General features: G+C 38.5%; 2 protein-coding genes across 2 annotated transcripts in view; both read right to left on the bottom strand.

Moving 5' to 3' along the window:
* LOC102206313 (long-chain fatty acid transport protein 1-like) overlaps positions 1 to 2,782 on the bottom strand; it is a 9,017-nt gene extending 6,235 nt beyond the window's left edge. Inside the window, exons 1-7 of the mRNA XM_005743709.1 lie at positions 2,642 to 2,782; positions 2,384 to 2,563; positions 2,136 to 2,274; positions 1,772 to 2,027; positions 1,482 to 1,640; positions 850 to 919; positions 535 to 626 (exon numbers count right to left, since the gene is read on the bottom strand). Coding sequence (XP_005743766.1) covers positions 535 to 626; positions 850 to 919; positions 1,482 to 1,640; positions 1,772 to 2,027; positions 2,136 to 2,274; positions 2,384 to 2,553 — 886 coding nt within the window. The 5' untranslated portion in view covers positions 2,554 to 2,563; positions 2,642 to 2,782. The remainder of the gene's footprint in view (positions 1 to 534; positions 627 to 849; positions 920 to 1,481; positions 1,641 to 1,771; positions 2,028 to 2,135; positions 2,275 to 2,383; positions 2,564 to 2,641) is intronic.
* A 651-nt stretch (positions 2,783 to 3,433) lies between these two features.
* LOC102193691 (CD97 antigen-like) lies at positions 3,434 to 18,789 on the bottom strand. The gene is made up of 16 exons (XM_005743664.2): positions 18,445 to 18,789; positions 14,309 to 14,389; positions 13,723 to 13,866; positions 11,792 to 11,932; positions 11,249 to 11,292; positions 10,808 to 10,912; positions 10,559 to 10,712; positions 10,337 to 10,456; positions 10,059 to 10,258; positions 9,743 to 9,910; positions 9,168 to 9,362; positions 7,167 to 7,384; positions 6,835 to 6,993; positions 5,789 to 5,960; positions 5,496 to 5,597; positions 3,434 to 5,317 (listed from the first exon to the last, which is right to left on the bottom strand). The coding sequence occupies exons 1-16, from the start codon at positions 18,473 to 18,475 to the stop codon at positions 5,276 to 5,278; spliced, it is 2,076 nt and encodes a 691-aa protein (XP_005743721.1). The 5' UTR covers positions 18,476 to 18,789; the 3' UTR covers positions 3,434 to 5,275.
* Positions 18,790 to 22,441: the final 3,652 nt, after the last annotated feature.

The raw sequence follows: 22,441 nt of genomic DNA, 5'->3' as shown, positions 1-22,441 counted from the left end.
GGGACATTCCTGGTTAAATAAAGGTTAAATAAAAAAAATAAATAAAACTGTTGTCCTGAGTGTGACTTTAGGGTTCTTCTTCTTCTGCCCTTTTTGGTATGGATTCATGTTGTTTTCTCTTTTGAATTTTGGTATGTTTGGGGATTTTTGTATCGGCCAATAAATAAAGTTTTTGTTTATTTTTGCCTTCCTCCACATGCTGCATTTAGCCCAGAAAATAACATCACTAAAAGTCCAGTGAGATGAATGTCTGACTTCAGGAAAAAATGTATTTTTAGTATAACGATAAGATTTGTAAACCTCAAATAGATTTTACCATTTATCAAAGCCAATGGAAGTAAAAATAAGTACTTTTTAAAAATGGGGTAATATATTATGTTAAAATAGACATAATAACATAAGAGCTATGAAGAATGATTCTGATTGTTATTATAATGACATCATGCTTGTACAGATGTGTAAGCGTGGGAAATCTTACTTTATATTGATTTTAAATGTATTTTGAAAACATGGATGAGAAGAAACAAGGCCTACCTGCAGAATGATAGAGAGGAAGGCAGTTGTAGATGATGTCATCAGGACGTAAGCCAAAAGAATGAAAACCAAAAGCTGCGATGCGGTAATACCTGACAAAAAAGAACAACAAACTAAGTGACAGAAGTCATCATCATTACTTACTTATGTCATTATTTAAAGGATTCTCTTAAAAGTGCAGTTTTATGACTGAAATGTCGTAGACATGTCTTACAACAAAATTCAAAGAGTAAGTTTTATTAACTGTTGATAAAACTGTTTAGGTCCCTCAGTGGACTGTATCACCTTTGCAGATGTTTCCACAGATAAACTTACCGACTGTGCACCACTACAGCTGCCTTTGGCATTCCTGTTGTACCAGAAGTGTAGATGTAGAAAAGCCTGTCTGCAAATACAAAGAGAAGAAGAAATTTCCATATTGCATTCTCAAAACCTTTTGACGGTGTTTCACATGGGTGGCATGCACCGTGACGCTCCCGTCATTCTTTACATATTTTTTTGTTACTCTGTTTTCTCTCCGTCCCATACAGGCTAATCAAGTAAAGACTTGAAGCGTGTCAACAGAGGAATGCTAAGCAATAACAAAGACAAAAACAATGCCTTTGTTAAAAATAAGAGAACAAATGCACAACAATATAAACGATTGAATTGAACATGGCCAGAGTTGTATTTGCATGCATTATATAAAATAAAAGATAAACATTGTTCATAGTCTTGAACTTTGTAGTAACTTGATGATGATTCTTTCCATTTTTTTCCATTTTTTTGACACACATGTGAGCTAAATTTGAAAAGAAAAAATACGCAAGACAGCCAATTTTGGCAGTCGGCCATGCACTCTAGCAGGCAAAGACTTGCTAAGGACAAGAATGTGTTGCAATCAAATCTTGTAAAATGTCAAATGCAGCATACCCCTACCCACGTGCACAAATTCTACAGAGCCTCACCATTAAACTCTTTCCTTATCTTGTAGGGTGGTGGGTGTGTGGGTGAACGGGCCAGCAGAGAGTCCAAACTCTGAACCTGAAGCTCATCCTTGTCTTCCTGCTTACCAGTGCTGAACAAAACCATGCTGGGCTGCAACATGCTACTCACCTCTGTTACAGCTGGAAGACAATCAAAAGTGTGAAAAATGTAAAGCAGGCAAACCAGCACATGTTTTATTAGCTGTTTTATTCCACCTCTGGCCAAATAAGCTCTGTATTTATCTTATAAATAAAGTATATTTAGTTCCCACCTCCAGTCATCTCCGATCCAAACACCATCGCTCGAGCTCCAGAAACACTGAGACAGTGTAGCAATGACTGCTGTCTAAGGTTGTAGTTGATAAGAGCAGCCTCAACACCTATTATAGCAAAACCCAGCCATAAAGCTGCCATTAAAGGCTGACTTTCCATGTACAAAGCCACCACATCCCCCTCAGTCCAGCCCTGAGCCAATGCCCAGTGGGCCACAGCGTGGCATCTCTCCTGTAGCTCTCTAAAACTCCAAACCTGAAATGAAATGAAAATGCAAAATCAGTCATCTTAATTCAGTTTATCCGCTGTTTTAATTAAGGTGCTATGTTTTCTTTCTATTTGTTATTCTTGATGAGACCTCACCTCTCCTGTGGCCTCATATATCAAGGCGGGCTTGTCTGGGTGTTGTGTCACTACCTGGGCAAACAGGGCAGGGATGGTTCTTCGGTTTCGACGATGGTGATACATGGAAATTCTCACTTTAATTATAACAGCCAAACACCTTTTAGACACAAAGAAGAGGAAAGGAGAACGGTGAAGGGCATTTGCAAACAGGAACGGACCAGCATAGAAGCAAATGTGGGACAAGCCCATGCAAACTACCTACTTACATGAGGTCTCTTTTAACAGTATGCAAAGCTATATGAATGTTCTTCCAAGATCCCATATGGACCAAGCACAGCCCTAGCCCCACCAGCAGACTGCAGAGCCAGGGGAAGGAGCGCAGCCACACAGTGCCCAAACCAATGAAGCTCAATATGACACCGATCTTTCGCTCCATGATCTTATCTCTGAGAATACAAACAATGACTTCAGGCACAAAACTCATGAAAATACACTCAACTGAAATCTCATGAGATGAGGCTTACCTCTTAAAGATTCTAAATTATGATAGTCCAAGAGAAAAAAATGGATTCAGCAGCAACAGTGTGCTGTGACGAGTTAAATGTCAGCTTCACTGTTAAGTTGAGTAACAGCACCAGAAGCAGCTCACAGAGCTGTCAGATGTTTCCAAAGCCAGAGGTGAAGTGCCTGATAAGAGGCAGCACGCAGCAGAGAGTTGCACAAGTTACAACCCATGCAGTTCCTGCGTCACTGCAGAGCCAGTGTGATTCATTACTCCTGAATCAAAGTGCTGCCGGTCCTGTTTATAAAATCAGAAATGTGTGATTTCATGAGGAAAATTATTTACTGGGTTCATGCATAGGCACGATTTCTTCATCTGAATAACTACAATAGATTAATCACTTACAATCAAGGAAGAGTTTAATCATCAGTATTTATTATTTCCCAGAAAGGCTAATGAGCACCAAGGTTTTAAAAGCAGAGAGAAGTTCAATTTTATTGAATGTGTAGAAGTTATAACATTTGAATCCATTAAGTGTATAGGGCTTTCTTTTAAATCATTACTAAATAGATCATTTTGATTAAAGCAGTTTTCAAAGGAAAATTTAAAAAAAAAATCCATAAAGAATAAAAAAGACTATTTGGATTCACAAGCAGTATAAAAAACTATGCTTTATAAATCCTTCCATTCCATGGAAGAATGGATGGATTTGGAATTTACATTAACAGCAACTCAGTGCCAGATAAGCGGAAGAAGATGGATGGATCATGGATCAGGTCCATTCATGGGGAAAAAAGGTGGTGTGTTATTGATTAATGCTAATAAACCACAATCTTCTTTTCAGATGAAATAGAAGCTTTAATAAATCTTATGATGCACATTCTTCAAAGAAAACAGTACCAAATATAAACAGAACAAAGTAAAAAAATAAGTTCATATAACTTACATTCACAATACTACAAAAAAAAAGCATGTAGCTAATTTCACATTGATATCCATAGCATTGTATGAAAAAAAGGTTTGATGGCCATAAAAGTGCAATCACACTTACCAACCGAAGAACAGGGTAGATGTTAAAACCAACAGCGAGGTGACTTTAATATATTTCGCAGTAAGGATTAAGACAATAAAACAATCGAAATGTTTCCTCATACTAACATCTTTGTCGCTTTTTGTTTTTTCTGTAACTGGAAATATATTAAAAAGTTTATTTTTACTCTCCAGGATCTGTAACTGAGGCTGGTGCACTGTGTGAGTAAAGAGGCGCGGGATCATCAAATTTATCATCATGGAAAAGTGCAACAAAATAAACAAATTCAGGTCTGTACAGCTCCCATCGCTTAAGTTTTACAGTAACTAAGAGTGTGTAAAGGCACATTGTGACTGCTCACAGGCTTAAACACAGTTTGCTTGCAGGAAGTTGCAGGCTTATCAGTAGGGTGGGTCTGTTTTTGTGAATTGCCCACTCGTTTTGGGACAGATTTAGAATTTCAAGTTCACAATTTTGAGAATAAAAAGAAAACCCTTGAAATATGCACTTGGGGTGGGGGAAAAAAGGCACAGCTCAGTTGTTAATCAAGGGCGAGTCTTTGAAAATAGCCACAAGTATTATTTTCTTTAAAAACACTTGCTTTGTTCGTAATCAAAGAAGCAGACATGAACTCCTTGCAAGAACCCACATGGGAACAAGGGGAAACTCATCATTGGTAAGCTGCTTCCGTTGCAGCCTACTGTTAAATAGAGTACATGGAAACAAATATTATCCGACAGTAACAGCAAACATTCCCAATCTTATATACAAACAGCCATTTATGCAAAAACAAAAATACAACTATGTAAAACAGAACAATTTGCATGCTCATTTTTTTCTTGTAGCCTACATAACATGGACTTTATTGTCTGCACTGGAAATAAATACTAACATAATTATATCATTTATGACTTTGAAAGGAATACAGCTTATATTATTACTGTGATATGTTCTGCGTGAACCAATAAGCCACTCGAGCAGCTTCACTTTCACACTCCTGAATAAACACTTTTAATAGCCGGCTTTTTCATGCCTGTGACTTTTCTTTTTTTTTAACTCAGTGATAAAAATCTGTCATTACCAGTACGCCTTGAACTACAAAGAGTACTACAGCACACAAACAATGAGGAAAATAGCCATATTCAGGAGGTAAATCGGACCTTGCGACCTTGTGAGTAGCAAACGATGCTACTGGATTGAACTGAAATTTGGTCCCATTAACATTACGTTACCTACGAGGAATAACCTGTGCTTAACAGGTCACAATTTCATTCCTTACTCTTTTATGATGTGACACTTTAAAGACAAGCTATAAATGCTTGCTATCAGTACCTAAGAAGGACATTTTATTTTGAAATAAAGGATTTTAAGAGGACTTGGATAAAACTAAAAACTATAGTTTAACTGTAAATATCCAGGAACCACTTTATTTCTTTTTTTCCCAAATCACCAAGTGTTGGTGAATCTGCCAACAGCCCCCAGCCAGCATTGTGTAGTCATTTAGTGAGTCACTGCTTTTAGACTTCACCGGAATCAAGTTTAAATGAAGATTTGCTGTAGGTGACAAAATAGGCTGAATGTGTGATAGTCATTAAGTCTTTGGAGTGAAGCTTTAGCTTGAGCTCTTCATATTTGTGATTCTCCTGTTTGCTGCCCACTCTTTGAACCCTAAAGGGAGACAAACCACACGGTTAGACACAGAGTAATTTAAAGCTAATAATTACACACCCCTAGTAGATTAAAAAGTACCAAAGTGCTACCAGTGAGAAAATGCAGTTCTTTACTTTCCACTACAAAGTGTGCTTGTGACCGATGATGATATCCAGTGGTATTATTGCATGCTTACTTGTGATTGACTGCTGGAGGGATTTGTGGTGCTTAGGTCTGAGTATCTCTTCTTCTGTGACGTGCAGATACAGGAGAGGAAATTGGCATATTCCTCTCTCACCTACAGAGGGCAACAGAACATTAAGAAACAAATCTGTGTTGCCACCTCGCATACTGACACAATCTAGCATGTTTGTCACTGCTTTTGCCCTTTTCACTGATTTTATTTAAATATACATTTTCATGCTGTTTTAATTTCGGTCTTAGCATCATGTCCACATGAAGCTTTACAGAAATATACTGTATTCGTACCTGTTTGGACAGCAGACAGTGCATGATGAAGACCAGTGCGCCCTGCAGGCTGTTGAAGATGGTGAAAATGTACGACACCGCAACAGGGGGATCCTCTTGAAACAAGAAGACCCCAGATACCCACATCAGACCCAGAATACACATCTGGGCTACAGCTGTCACAGTGAAAGCTCTGCAGACGGAAAAGAAGGATGGGAAAAACGGTAAGTCAATAAAGATTACCAGAGAATGGTAAAGGTTACACACGGATGACTCAGTTACTACATCAGTGTTTGGAAAGCCCCATTAAAAGTGAAAGAACACAATGAGACATGTGTTCTAGGCAAAGCAGCTACAGAACAGATCATTTTAGTTCACTTTGCTGTCTGCTGAATGTATGTGGAAGCAGAAAAGCCAAAGGCTAATGATAAATATAAAAGAGAGATTAAAAGAGGCACTCTTAAAAAGAAGTTTCTGTCAGTTTGCTCTGTATGGCTCCTTTGTTCTATTTATTTATCCAGCCTAGCTGAAGTTACCAACTTAGCCAAGAATCCATTTAGCAAACAAGAAGATCGAAATGTGAAAAAGAGACTTTTCTTCCACAGACAGAAAGTGTTGGATTATAATTTAATGCCTTCTGACTTTTTCCTCTACTGAAAAAAAAACATCTTTCTCTCTTGTTTCTGGCACATGAAGTTCACTTTCCCAACTCCTTGGACTGAACTACACATCATTCATGATCGACTAGCAAAAGGAACAAGGGATTCTTTTTCTTTTTAACTCTAATGTTTTTTGCAGCTATGAGCGGAGGGTCCATGAGCTAAGTATGAGCCTACTGTAGGTAGACAGGCGAGACAAAATCCATTAACAGAAGCTCATCGGGGAGCTGTCACAACTAAGAAAACATTCCCTCCATTTTTTCCCCCTCACAAAACGTATTCTTTCTATCAAAGCAATTCCCAGTCCCGAAGCTGCCATATTGAATCTATATATTGTACGTTTTATAGTTACACAGTTTGGTCATGCAGTGGAAGGGGTTACACATTCAAATTAATACACAGACTGACTTAATTTTGTGCAGGTTGGAGAGGTCTGGGTTGAGGCTGGCAAACTTCTGGGCAAGTTTCCAGACGGTGATGATAAAGAAGAAGACATTCACAAAGATGACTAAGCACACAGGCCCGAAGAAGCTCCAGACGAAGCCGTCATCCGTGGACAGCCAGCAGCTACGTTTAGGAGTGATAAAACACACATTCACAACAGGATGTTCTTCGCTTCACTGAGATAGATAGCATTAAGTTTATGCAACCTACTGATGTCATTACTATTAAGCAACTGTAGAAACACATGCACAGACAAGGCTTCTCTGGTCATTACTTTTAGTTACTGGAAGACTTACTATTTTTTAGTGCCGTATCCGTTTGGTCTAACGCAGGCGGATATAACGACGATAAACAGAGGCGTCCCGTAGCCCACAGCATATAGGTAGAGGGGCCGCATGGTGGCATTGAACACCAGAACAACCATACGGTACAGCTGCACCCCTTCTAACAGCATCCAGGTGAATACCGCCAGGAAGAAGAAATGGAGCATTGCTGCAACAAACCTGCAGCCACCCTGTAATGTGAAAGGACACAGAAAAAGAACACGTCAGAGAGGAGAAAGCACCGCTCTATCCCCGATCGTACAGCAGTCAGCCGCTTGCAATGTTTCTGTGAGTGAGAATTATTCACACAAACATTTTCTATTCTCCAAATGTAATTAAGACCACATGAATAAGTAGCTTAGCAGCATTTTACATCTTTACTGCCAATGTATTAATGGAGCAAAGATGTACATAAACATCAGAAAACACAGTACCACAGCACCAATTCTGCTCAACTCATATGGACAAGGATAACAAAATACACCATTTTAGCATGTAATGCTTCAAGGTCAGACATCATTTTTGCTTATCGGGAACCTTCAGTCATGTGATCTCTCTGAAGGAGAAGAGACTACAAAGTAACTCTTGACAGCTGTGAAAAGCACAAGGTGTGACAAATCAAGCCAACAGCAACACTTTAAGAACACTTTAACAGTGGCCAGGCTCGGCTGTTACTTTGTTGCTGTCAGAGTTAACCACAGATAATTCCTCGGTGCCTGTGTTCTGCTGAATCCCAAAACCGATCAATAGATTAACAGAGAGAGAACTAAAAAGAAGCATCAGGTTAACCAGCAAGCTGCTACCTCGTCTGCATTATTAGGTAATTATCCACTTGCCATAATTATCACAGTTTGTTATCCATGTATCTGTGGAAGCTTATCAGCTCAAGGACACCTTCTCTCAGTGTTGGCAGATGCTCCTGGCAAGGCTGAAATCCTCCTACGGTTTTCTGAGCTCATCATTGTTTACAGTTAGTTTGTATTACTTCCATTTGCAACATATGAGCACTGAAAACAGTCTAATTGTTAATGAGACAAATTATAAGTGGGTTTTTGTACTTTTGAGGTGTTAAAATATCCAAAAATGGCATTTTACACTTGCTAGGCCAGGTACTGTTCTCTGGTACCATCCTGAGCTGCCACCCTGCCTCAGCAGTACTTCTTCTGGTCTCGTTCAGATACAGGTCTTTTCTCATTATTGCATTGGTTAGTTTATAGCTGAGCTGCTGTAACAAGCCAGTGTGTCTGATCAAAATATATTCTGTTCTTAGTCAGATGAATAAACGATAGCATTAAGAGGTAAACAAGCCTTTGTCTTTTTTTGCAGAGTTGTGATTGTGTAAACTGCACAATTCAAACAATCACAGTTCAAACAGTGAAGTGTAATTAAGTGTGACTGCAGTAGGTAATGTCAGCCAACATTATTTCAATTAAAAATTAGTCCTTAATGAATGAAATGGCATTAACTACAACTAAATGGGAATAATCAAGCAAAGCACATGTGGAATAGGTTAGGTTATGGGATAGATTCTGATTCAAACTGAAGTTTTCTTTGCAACAAACTTCCCTGTGCTCATTTTTTGTAATTTTCTGCTCCATTCTGAGCCTACTCCAACAATTATTTTTTTAAAAAGTACATTTTTTCCCCTTTAGAAAACCCACAAGGGTATTCTGCTTTATCATGTCAGAAAGCGCCATTCGAGATTTATTTCTGCAGGAATGCTCCAGCGTTAAAGTGAGAAAGACTCGGCTTCACAGCAGATACACAGAAAGTATCATGTGAAGATATTGCATGACACTATATGACAAACTAGTTAGTTACATTAACTATGATTTGACCCACATTCTCAAGTACAGGCCATTAGCTGCCGTTCCTGGCACAAGATATTGTTGTTACCACGAATGCTGGTGAATTTACATATTCTCTTTAAATAATGTAGAGCATGTCACATGTCACATCCTTTTAGAAACGTACCACAGGTTTAGTTTGAGAAATGCCAGCCAGGAAGATAAGATCAGCTATGAAGAGACAGATGCAGAGGTGCAGGTGGATGGTGGTGCGGGTTCCCTGTATGGAACGGCAGAACTTGAAAGTCAGGATGCAGAGTGTGAGACACAACAGGGAGATGGTCAGTCCTATTTTAGTCACCAGCTCGAGCCCATAGGTGTGCTGGAAGAGAAGACAATAAGTGTGAATGTGAGTGCAGCTGGTTACCAGTAAATAACATTTTGTTGCACATTTCTTTTCAAGATCATAAAATCATTTTACTTATAAATCTATAAAGTAATGCTATTCTAATAGAAAATGATTTGTATTTCATTGAGGTTTAAGTCATGAACACTGATGACCCTTACCCTATGTTTTTAGACCGAGTAATTTTACATTTGTTCTCCCATGTCTTGGGAATTAGGGGACAAGAAAAATTTCAAACTGACATGCATCAGAATTTGTTTTTGTTTTTTATCAAGATATAGCGTTAGGTTTGGGGTCAGGGTCACCGATGAGGTCTTAAACCTTACATGGTTACACTTTTTTAAGCTGTTTCTTACCTCGATGGGGTGAAGAGCCATGAGCACTGCAAAGCTGCTCAGATGGTTACATGTACATATGGTGCGTGAGGCATTGGAGTCCTGCTTAGAACAACCATCTGTGGACCAGGCCCCTGTCTCGGTCCAATATGCACAGATGTAACTCACGTTAGTCGATTCCTCTATGTCCTAAAACCAAAACAAACATGTCAAAGACGCGATTTATGTTTTATTTACATCTCTTGTTCTTTTGCTCCTCATGTTTGTTACTGTGAAGCTCAAAAGAAGTAAATGACTGATTTTTAAAAAAAAGTGGATGTGACACAGGTGGGATTACCTCAAGATGTCTGAAGGTGATGTTGACAGAGCGGCTCAGTTTCTGAGTCGACGGATTTGAGACCACCACAGACACAACTTTAGAGAAGACCTGGTAGGAGGGGTCCGCTCCGTTTTCTTTAGCTCCTTTGACCATCTCGAAAGACCTGTTCACAGAGCTTTCAAGGTTTTTGTAGCTCAACAATGCAGCCACAGCAAAACCTGTAAAAGATCCTCAGAATATTAGAATATTATAAACTTATTATGACTTGAACTGGACAGAAAAGAACTGATATTTACCAGGATATTTTCCCGTCCCGGCTGCTGTTGTCCAGTCTGTGTCCAGATAAGCATATTCACTGGACAGACGAATGTCTCCAGTTGGTCGAGTCGTTCCTCTTTGAACAGCAATCTGTGCATCTATTCAAGCAAATCACTCTTTTCAAATCATAACACACTTTGCATCCTAACTATTAGTTCCCAAGATGGAAATCATCAAGTTCATTAATTCAAAAGTGTTACCTATCTTGTTGTTCTCCATCTTAGTGTGGTTGTCTTTTAGCTGAGGCCCAAGGAATAAAATCGATTTCTCCACAGCAGTGAGCAGCCCGCTCACACTTTCATCGATGTTCTGGGTTCCAGGAGACAGCATCGCATCAGTCTCTGTGAAAAGTTTCTGTCACAAACGAAAGACACAGAGGGGCGATTGTGAATACTGTGTATGCATTTGCATTTGTTATGAGTGTATGCATACTTGTATCTTTTCCTAACCTCCAGTAGCGCATCTCCATCAAGCTTTACTTTGCTGCCAGTTCCAGACAGGGCCAAACAGCTGTTTCTCATCATGGACATGATGTTTGCCAGGCCCCCGAGCAACTGGGAGACACATAGACAGAGAATAAAGACACTATTCAGCCTGCCCCATTCTAAAGTTCATGTATTTTGAACCTTGCGGGGCCATAGGGTCGTCTAGAGGAGCAGGTCCTACGTGATGTGCCAAAGCAAAGCGTGGTGTACTTGTGTGCGAATCCAGGTGTGCTATGAGACTTTTTGCCAGCCAGATGTTATTGTCAGAATAAATAAGTAACTTTGAAACACCTGATAAACAGAATTTGAGCTAGATGTATTATCTATTTTTGAACTATAACTGGCTTTATATCTGTGATTGTTCCATTATGTTGATAATGATCATAACTTTATTTCCACACTTACCTGTGTTGGCTTTTTCTCAGCACGGAAGTTATCACAATCGAGTTCTAGACAAAACAAAGCATTAGGTTATCACCACACCGGCTGACTGGGATTCTTGCCTCCACCATGAAAAGAGTGTGTTATAAAAAATCTCACAGTAAAGGAACAAAACTATGCAATGTGCTGGAAGACAAGCCACAATCTAGATTCTTGAACTGATAAGTTCATACAGAAAGTAGATAGAGTGTTGAGTAAGCCCTGATATCAAAAACGAAACTGAGTCCCAAAAGATAAAAGAAAGCAAAACCACAAGCTGCATGACTAAGAAGGAAAAAAAGGGACTTTACTCAGGAAGCGCAGTGGATGAAATTTGGTTTTCTTACTACTTAAACATGGTGGTGTAAAAGATGGTGAAAATATAGTATGCAACTAATACAGTGACGTCTGTGTCAGGAAAATTGCAAAAATGCAATAAAGGTGTGTTGCCTAATGTGAAGCATATGAGGACATAAAAGCTGTGACATGCACTCGTTTATAGGAAATAACAAAAAACTGCACACTTACTTGAGCATGGTGTCCTTTCTGCGCTGTAATTGGTGTAGCCATTTGAGCAGTTGCACCAATAACTCCCAATAATATTATTACACACTCCATTGGGTCCACACAGCTCTTCTTTATTTTCACTGTCTGTGCACTCATTAAAATCTGTGTAGGGATATAGAGCAGAGGCATAGGTAATGGCTCATACTCCTCAAATGTAATAATTTTGATTAGACAGAAACAACTCTGAATATAGGAGGTATTGGTCCGTCCTTCAAAAGAATAAACGTCTCTGAAATGTAGCTACCCGCACAGTCATGTGACTTTTATGATGCTGGTAAAAGGATCTTAAGGAAAGAGTTAAACTTTCCCAGCAAACGGTGTTGTGACATCTTGTCTGGTATTTTGGGATCACTAAGTTCTACTTTGCAAGTAGAACTTGACCTTTACATTATGACACTGTGTCATAATGTAAAGGGCCTATAAGACTTTTTAAAGATCATATCAACACTAGCAGAGTTTTTGTAAGCTTTCATTTTCTCTTGCTGGCTGGATGCTACTGTAAGCCTGATCTCACGCTCTCTCCTCTCTCTCTTTTGTGTGTTTTTGTTATTGGAGACAGATTTTATTTCCTTTTTTTATGTTGAGCTTGTTTGTACTGAGTGGGTGTACAGATAAACACACATGTGAAATGTATGAAATAGTAGAACTTGATGAGAATATTCAAACCCAAATTAGCAAATCTGGGGGAGCATAATTTTAATATATTCAGCTCCATGCGATACCTATGGAAGCCCATTTTCGCCACTAAAAAAGAAATAGAAAGTAGAACCGAAATTTCGACTTATTTTCTCGAAATATCGAGTTATTTTCTCAAATTTTTGACTTATTAACTACAATTTTTGAGAAAAGTAACTCGAAATTTCAAGTTAGCTCTATCAATCAGTAATCTACGTGAATGACGTCATTTACTTGTTACCCGGAAGGATATGGCGCAGAGGAACGCGCACTAAACAAATTGTGCGCATTCCTCTGCACAAAATGTAATTAAATTTTGAGTTATTTATACTTTTTTTTTCACTGGCAGAAACAGGCTTCCATAGATACCACTATCTGAACCTTGCCAAATAACAGCAGATGGAATGATCAAAACTACACAAACAATTATTCCAGTTGGAACTCGCACTTCAATATTTTGTAGTTTATACAAAGACCATTATTAAAAATTCCAGAATTCTAATTTTGCCTCAGGATATCAGATCTCCTCATCATGATTACTGCTTTTATTCACCACTTTATGTTCCCATAAATAAGAAAATCGTGTATATTTTAATATTTGCTTTTACTTCACTATTCACCATGACTTAAAAACACTTTTATCATTGTGATTTTTCAAAAGACTAAACAAGAAATGATCACTTATTCCTATTTGTGTTCAATAATCTACAGCAGAAACCAATCACCCCACATTCAACAATTTGAAGTTAGCCTTTTTTGAACTGTGAATGAATCCATGTTGGCACTGACAGTAGTAGCTGCCAATTGTGTTAATGCAGCTTGAATGTTTCCCACATATAGATGAATTACCTATACACTCATTTGTATCTGTAGATTTCAATACAAAATCATAAAGCATACCCATCAACAGATAACAAAATACAAGATTAGGGTATCAGGCCAATCAGTCAATTACGCTCCGTTTAGCCTAATTTTACTCTTCTTGGAACAGCACCACTCAACTTGAACTGATGACACTACGTACAAAAAAACCACCATTCATCTTTACAGCTGCTTCATTGGTGTTGCTACTAACACTGAGATGGACAAATAGCAGTTGTATCTCCCAATTAATTTTTAAGCTTGTGAGAGCAGTTGCTGACATTATTGTTGTGGTCACTAATCTCTGTAAACAATGGTAAGAGCAGACTGGAGAAATGTATGTCAAACACACTTACCTATGCACTGTCCCTGTGTGAAGTTAACATATTTTGAACTGTGAATGAATCCATGCAGGCACTGACAGTAGTAGCTGCCAATTGTGTTAATGCATCTTGAATGACTCCCACATCGCGATGGATTTTCTGAACACTCATTAATATCTGTAGATTAAATACAAAATGAAAACACATAACCATGAGTAGATAGTAAAAAATAATATTCAAGTTTTTATTTATTTATTTTTTTTACAAATGAAAAAATATCATTTCAGTTTAAAGCAAACTTGGTAGTTATCTTATTAGATTATTTTATTTGTGTCATATTTCTTTAATTAGCTGCTAGTATTTGAAATGATCTAACTATTTCAAACTCCTCTATTGTTGTTTCAAATTGAATCCTTCCTGGGCGTGAGCTAAAAGTCCTAAAATGGGAAAAAATACAGAAGAATGTCATTAAGAAAGGCCACTTTCCTATTAAACTATGCTAAGAGTCCTTGCATGATGGTAATGCCATGTTTGTCTGGGAGTTCTTGTTTTGAGAAACGGCGCACAGAAGCAAAAAATGTCAAAGAAAAGTCAAAACGATAGGTAATGACAGATTTACCAGTGCAGTCTTTGATAGTTTTGTTGTAGCTCAAGCCAATTCTACACCCCAGAATACGATTTCCCAGTGCACATGCTAGCCCTGTGGAGAAAAAGCAAAAGAAAGAAATGTGATTAAATTACAATCTTATTGGAAATCCATCTTCTGATATAAAGAGAATCGAAGTTTTAAATAAACAAATTGTGAATGTGAAGTTGCCATGTAATATGTTGTGTCTTCAAAAAGTGTACTTCATTTTAACGTCTCTGTTTATGTTCCCATCTACAAGTATCCATCACTTTGCTAAAAGTGTGAACTATGCAAACAGAATTATTTGCTTAGTTCACAGTTTTGCAAAAGTCATTATGTTTCCTTCCTCAGTTAGCAATTTGCACACACGGTGTCCTTCTTCTGTGTTTCCCTTCTTCTACCACAATTCTGTTATTTCACGATGAGGCTAAACTGTCCCAGAGTAATGCCACAGGAAACACAGTCAGTGTTGCTCAGTGAACAGTGACAGAAAATGTGAACGAGGCCGACTTGTTCTTATTATATGATGAAATAACCACAGACAGAAACAATACCTGATTTTTTTTAAAGACTAACCGCATGCTCGCATACAGACGACTCTACTGACCAGTGAGCACATGTGCCCCAGCTGTATGACTCCTACACATTTTTACTCTCTAGCTTTTAATTGTGTTTTGTTTCAGTCTTTGTGTGTTTGATCTACTTTTTAGTTTTTTACTATGTACAGCACTTTGGTCAACCTGAATGTGCTTATAAATAAATTGATTGATTGATTGACTGATTGATTGATTGATTTACTCCTCTGCCTTTTCTGCCATCTTTTGTAAGCTGCATGTCTATTTTTCTCTCTCTGTTCCTAGAAGTATATTTTGACTTGATAGACAATAAATACTTCCTTCTGTAAACTGTTTCAGTTTTGTAAACACAGGCGGGTTGTCTTTTCACTAAAGGGCTGACTGTGAGAAGTAAAGCTGATTAGTAGGTGTTGATCTGTCATATGTTTACCATCCAACATGCCTGTTTCAGAATTAAGGGGATTTTTGAGTTTGCTTGAAAAAGTCCAGCTTTTGTTTGCCTTTGGTTACAGTAATAGCATGTGAACAGAGACAAGGAAATTAATCATGCAAGAGCTATTTTGCAGCATCTTTTTTTTAGAAATATTAGTTATTTAAAAATATTGTGATTTGAAAAAAAAACAGAGCCTGGTATTATGGTTGAAATTGTTATGTTATGTTATGTTTAATTTGAGAACTAAATTGCTGGCATTTGGTGATATCATTCATTCAGTTATTACTAAGGCTTTAGCCCCTGTCATTATTGTTAGACAGGGGTTTCTGTAGGCCACAGTTAATTTCAACTTTAAACCTATATTCATCTGAACTGTTTATTTTTACCACAGCGCAAACATCTAGCCAAAATTGGTTGCAGACCACATATTCAGACATGTAGTATTCCTGTCTAACACATAGTACACAATGTTGACTTTTATATTTAGTGCTGTCACAAAAGATGTCTTGAAAAATGTCATGTACTTGTTAGATTTTCACCAACTTCTGAGGGGACTAACTGACCCTTTTGCCTTTTATGTCACATTATCATTACTGAGCAGCTTGTGGAAGTAATGTTCATTTCATTCAAAGGCTACTGACCAACTTTTGACTTGGTCAGCACACGAATTCGTTTTTTGATATTCCTCACAACCGAAGACCAGGGACATTCAGTTTTGACAAAAGAGGTCAGAGTTGCAACACTTGGGTGATATAACAGGATGTTCGACACATCACTGGTTTCCTCTTAACAAAAGAAGAGTTTTGCCACATATTGTGAGAGCTCAACACAGACAGGTTCGAAAGTGGTAAGCACAGAAAGCGTGAAACTATGATGCAAAAAAACCCCCAAAAAACCAGCAACAACAACAAAAAGTTGACTAAAAGAAACAACAAATGCTGCAGTGGGCGATAACTCTTATTGTGTTTGTTTATGAAGCAATGCTATAGAGCATTGAACAAGCATATTGGCATATTAGCAACATGTGTACATAACTTTATATAGGAAATAAACATAGACTGTATATGGGGAAGGGACAGCGTGTTGCCACGTGAAGGTCGGGGGTTTGAATCCACAGAACGGCTACCCTGAAGTACCCCTGAGCAAGGTACTGTCCCTACACACTGCTCCCCAGGCACCTGATTGGTGGCTGCCCACTGCTTCACTGAGTGAATGGGTTAGATGCAGAGAGAGTAATTTCCCCACAGGGATCAATAAAGTATACATCATTATTATTATTATTATATAAAAATCGCAGCACCATTGTGATGTCACCCTCTCTGCACTGAATCATACTTGTTATTAATCTCTGGCTCTCTTCCACAGCATGTCTTTTATCCTGTCTTCCTTCTCTCACCCCAACCGGTCACGGCAGATGGCCCCGCCCCTCCCTGAGCCTGGTTCTGCTGGAGGTTTCTTTTGGTTAAAAGGGACATTTTCCTTCCCACTGTCACCGAAGTGCTTGCTCATAGGGGGTCATGTGATTGTTGGATTTTTCTCTATATATCATTGTAGGGTCTACCTTACAATATAAAGCACCTTAGTGTGACTGTTGTTGTTATTTGAGGCTATATAAATAAAACTGATTGAATTGAATTGAATTGAATTGAATTGAATTGAATTGAATTGAATTGAATTGAATTGTCAAGTCTTATTCTAAAGCCTTAAGCTGACAATTTTGTCTGTGGCCACCTTGGCCCGCTAAAACTAGATGTCATTGTGCATATGACTCAAACCTCAGTGACTCTTGTCTTACATCAGCTACTTGTCAGTCACAGGGCAGCCATCCTGGACTCTGCACTATTATTCATTTGGCTTTAATAGGGGCCAAATTTTTGAAAATGTGAACATCAAACTCTATTCGGTAAAATCACCAGGAAAGTGTTCACTGGGATTATAAATCAAGTGAACAACACAAACACATTTTCTCATAGGTTTCTTTAAAATCAGATGTCTTTCTGCAGCCAGATGCGTCACCCTGTGTTAGGTGTCTTTACTTTTCAGACCTGTACTCTATTAACAACTTTTATACACAATCTATGGATATATTTAGTTGATGATTGTTTTGTACGTTTTAGATGTATTTATCTTAATAAAAACATGAGCTCATTAAAGAATATTGTAAGGCATCTGTACAAAGATGACATAAAATAGAGTCAAGTGAACTTCTGAAATCAGCCTACATTACATGAACCATCACTTCTGGTGTACCACTAGACAAACCAGAAGAACTAACACGAACGTCATGCTCTGATACATCTGCGGTTTATTCAAACAAGACTTGAAGATTCCTCTTACGGGGAGGCACGTTGTCTGTGATTTTTGCATATTACTGCTGACATATGCAACGGTCTGATTGAACAGCGATACTGGATTCAGGTTCAGGGTTTCTGAGGATGTGGCGGTTTTTCTGGAGGTTTTTACTCGACGCCAACCAGTCTGATAAGCACAGCCATTCAATAAAAGCGAATTACCTCAAGAAAGATCTACTTAGAGTTCAGCTAAGCTTCATTTATATAGCACGTGTTCGCAAAAACAGTCACCTCAAGCTGATTCATAATGTAAGCTAAAAAAAACACAAAAAAAACCCCGGACAATCTGAAAACATAATCAAGCACTTAGCGATAGTGGGGAACAAGAACTCCTTCAACACCAAGAGGCAACTGGTAGAACCAGTGATGTGTAACGATCTGCCGCGACTGAGGGAAAGGACCATAGAGAACAACATTCAAGAAACAGAAACTGGGGGAAAAGCACATCAGGAAGGTGCCAATCACTGTTTGACAGGGTTATGATACCACTGTAAGCTAGAATGAACCTAAATAACTTTTAAAAAGAAAAAAAGTAATAATATTATATTTTCGAGTGACAAACTTGGTTAATACCATGCTGGGTGGATTAAAATGTTCTCTAATTCTTGAGTTTTTATTTGTTTCTCTTTTTTGCCCATGTCTCATAAGATTAAGAAATGTGTTTTATGTACCCTGAACTTTCCCTTCGCACACTCTTCGTCACTTCGTTACACACACACACACACACGCACGCACACACACACAAGGTAAAGTCATTTTAAAACTTACCAAGCAGAAGTAGTCCCTTCCCAAATCCCATGCTGAATAGGAAAAACAGTTCCACACAGAAGTTTGTTTCTGAACTATCGCGACTATGAATGAAGTGAAAATCTGGTGGCTGTCTGCTCACAAAGGTTCAAGAAAAAAATTTCAGGTCCATAAAAATCGAAAAAGTATTTGAGTGACAAAACAAACACTGATCACTGAAAAGAGACGTCCTTTTCGTACAAGTTATTTTTACTTGTGACAGGAAAATCAAGAATGAACCTTCACCAGCTTTCTTCCTCTCTCAGATTCAGACTTTCAGCCTGGGCATGTCTCGCGCTCGACTCCCCACCCCTCGCTCTCTCGCGCGCGCGAGACCTCTCTATCTCAGTCTCTCTCTCTCTCACACACACACACACACACACACACACAGACTCTCTCTCTCTCCCTCCTTTCTTTCTTTTCATTTATCAGCGTGGCCCTGTCTCCCTCACACTGCTCTTTCTTGCACTTTTCTTTGACTCTGTGTCTTTCCACATGAATACGTCTCTCACACTGGCACATATCACATTGCTTGCACACACAACCCCCCTCTGTCTACACCAGCTTTCACATTTCCCCCTACGCTCCAGTGGCCTCTATTTCAGGAGCTATTCACATGAGAGACAGAAAAGGGGGGGGGGGGGGGGTTGGACTGAAGAGAGGGCGATGACTAACTCAGCCTAAACAGCTGCTGCTGTACTTGAGTCTTGCCCGTAAGTAATCTTATATCCTTTCCCATTCTCCTCCAAGTCCTACTCTGCTCTTCTTCTACATTTTCTTCGTTGCCTGCTCAGCATTCAGCCCTTCACCCAGTTCCACTGACAAACCCTCTGCATTTTCTCAACCCCCAGGCTGCGAGAAAACAGACTGGAGACAGATAGAGTGACCTCTGTTAAAATGAAATCCACCACACAAGCATAATGCTGTGGTTCACAGAAAACAGCAGGGGTTTGACAACAGCTTTATATTTGATAAAGAAATAAATGCTTTTGTTGTTAGAATTAGTTTCTTACAGCTGAGGGCCCTTGCAAAGGTTACACCCTCTCTCGTCACTTCATTTCATCCAGGCTTGGTTATAGCCTTTATTTGGGCATCAGCCAGGCTCTGCTTTCCCATCTGCAACTTGTCCAAAATGCAGCAGCTCGACTCCTAACGGGCACACACAAACAAGACCATATTTCCTTAGTTTTGGCTTCCAGACACTGGCTCACAGTGTGTTTTACGATTAGATTTTAAGTTTTTGCTTGTTTTTTAATCTTTAAACGGGTTAGCAGCTTCTTAGCAGTCTGATCTGTTAACTATGTACACATCTCAAAAGATTACTCAGCTCAGCTCACCAGATGTTTCTGGTTATATGGAGAAGCAGATTAAGGCACAGAGGAGATTAAGCCTTTGTTGTAGCTGCCCCTAAACTTTAAAACAGTCTGGTCTTTCACATCACGACTTAAGCAACACTCGACATCTTCATAGCCTGCTTGAAAATTCATTTTTATTCCTTGGTATTGAAACCAGTCTTGACATTTGTTTGTTTTCTGTTTGTTTTTCTTGCTTTTATTGTTTTAGTTGTACAAAACTTTGGTCAGTGTTTATTGTTTTTCAAACATTTTTGTAAAAAAAAAAAAAGACTTGGCATTAAAATCTATCATGTAAAGACATAACATCTTTGACTAGAAAACAAGTGGGTGCCAATCTTTTGTAGCTCTATATGTGCTCTATATCTTCATTAGTAATACAGGATCATTATATAAATACAGGTTCCGCCTTTAACAAGACTCAGAATCACATACTAAGACTATTAGGGTTACTGAAGTGTAATCAGCTTCCAGCTTCCAGACACATGACCGTGATCAAGAAACTGATTTTTGTTAAATCAGTTTTATGATCATGTTTTGAAAATGTGTGGAAATGCTAAAAATAATGCACACTCATCCTTATATCTATATTATTGCTTTTAATATCTTCCCATACACACTGCTTAGCAAATACATTCTGAACCATGACAAGTTACACACTGACACTTAGTCAGGGAATCATTATTGTCATATTGTAAAGGTATATCCCTTTAGCTTTATTTTCCAATGCATTGACGGCAAATATGAAGACATAAACCTTCAAAAGTTTGCCATAGGTAACAGCTGGAGTGGAAAACAGCAGACCACAAGATTATGCAACCAGTTTGACTTTTTTTTCCATTTCATTTTACTTTCTTTTTGACTCTACTGCAGCTCTATAATTAGGTTTGGGCTTTTGTTAGGTATAGAATTGAGTGATTACATTTAGCCACCAAACCATGAGTTCATAGGTTTAAGGGAAAGAACATTAAAATACACACTTTCAAATTAAACCTTAAACCTTTGCAAACTTTTACCATCTGCAACACACTTCTTTGATTTTACCTTGGTTACCCAGGTTTACACATCCTTGGTTACCATGGGTACACGTTCTGCAACCATAACAACACCTGTGGAGCCTTTTAACCCACAGTGTCATTGCACGGTTTTCTGATTTCAATGATCTCTGGTTTGGTCCTATTGAAGTGCCTTGAAGATTGAAAAATATAAACTACAACTACGGTTACCTGCTGCTTCATGACAAGCTTGTGGGTCTTTACTAAGCCTCAGTGGGTGAGGAGTTAGAATTGAGAACAGGTTGCTTCAGCATGTTGACATGTGTGTAGTTTCTAAATCCTGCAATACACAGCAACGTTTGCTAAGCTATGAGATATTCACAGTTCGGCAGGGCAGTGGTACAAATTCTCATATAATTTTCATTGTGTTGCTTATTTAAGAATAAACATAAATAATTATGTTCCATGTCTATGTTTCCACACATATGATAAAGTAGTAATTAATATATATTGACATATTATTGCACGAGTACTCAGTTCTCATAGCTTGCATGATACCTGCAATTTTGATTATATAGTTAGTGCTTTGCACATGAGCAGCGAACTCCATTTTTTATCAGTAACACATTTATCAAGACTTATCAAGCCACATTACTCAATTGGGGTAATGTGGTAATTACTTGTTTTGTTTTGTTTTATATACGTAGATTAGTCTATCACACAAACATACACTCTCACTCGCAATGATACATGAGGGGACTTTTTTGAGGTTAACTTTTCCCCGTATGTTCCCCGGGTGTAACATCATTACCTTGAAAGAAGAAGAAAAAACACTCCGACAGAAAAATATATTGCCACCAGTCAGCACCCAATGAGGTACACAAAGGACACTTGTGATGACAACACAGAACATCTCACTAAGTTGCACATATACAAAAGCTGTGACAGAGATGTGGAAACCCACAGTCGAAAAGGGGGAAAGAAAGATTTAGATGTGTACTGCAAATAGAGATTGTTTTCATGGTTACTGGGCAGTTAACAGAAACAGTGTCCACCACTGATGGAAGTCTCTCAGTGTGCAGCACAGATAGCAGTCGTAGATAACCAGTTACCTCTTCCTGTTACGTGCAGTGACAAGTGCACTTTCCATGACGAGATAGTTGAAAAATCTCTGCTTGATTCACAGTGAATGTAAATCTCATTGATGTGACCTGTTTTCCTGCCTTTGGTCTTTTGTTCTCTTACTGTCACGGTCTTCTGAAGCATCATCTTGACTCTGCATCTTCATATTTTCTCATATTCTCACAGACAAATGAGGAGACACATGGAGACAGACAAATCACACACACATGTAGGCAGGAAGAGGATGAGAGAATCCAAGTTCATGTCCCTTCAGCATCTAGAGTAAACAAAAGTTTAAGTAAAAGCAGATGCGATGTGAGTTTTTCTGTGTGCACAGGGTGAATGTGTGTAGGCAGGGTGCACTGACCTATTTAAAAGTTTTCTGTTCATTCATGTCTGTGCCTCACAGACATGAAAGAAGAGTGTCAGCCTATGACAATCAGTTGCAACTTCATCTGCAGCTGTATTATTATATACTTTAGTGCTAACATATGGCAAGATCCACTTATT

This window comes from Pundamilia nyererei, unplaced genomic scaffold, assembly GCF_000239375.1.
Source record: "Pundamilia nyererei isolate P.nyererei 1_Seehausen unplaced genomic scaffold, PunNye1.0 scaffold00134, whole genome shotgun sequence".
NCBI classification, from domain to species: domain Eukaryota; kingdom Metazoa; phylum Chordata; class Actinopteri; order Cichliformes; family Cichlidae; genus Pundamilia; species Pundamilia nyererei.
Note: the sequence above shows the minus strand (reverse complement) of the source record. Positions and strands in the feature narration are given on the sequence as shown.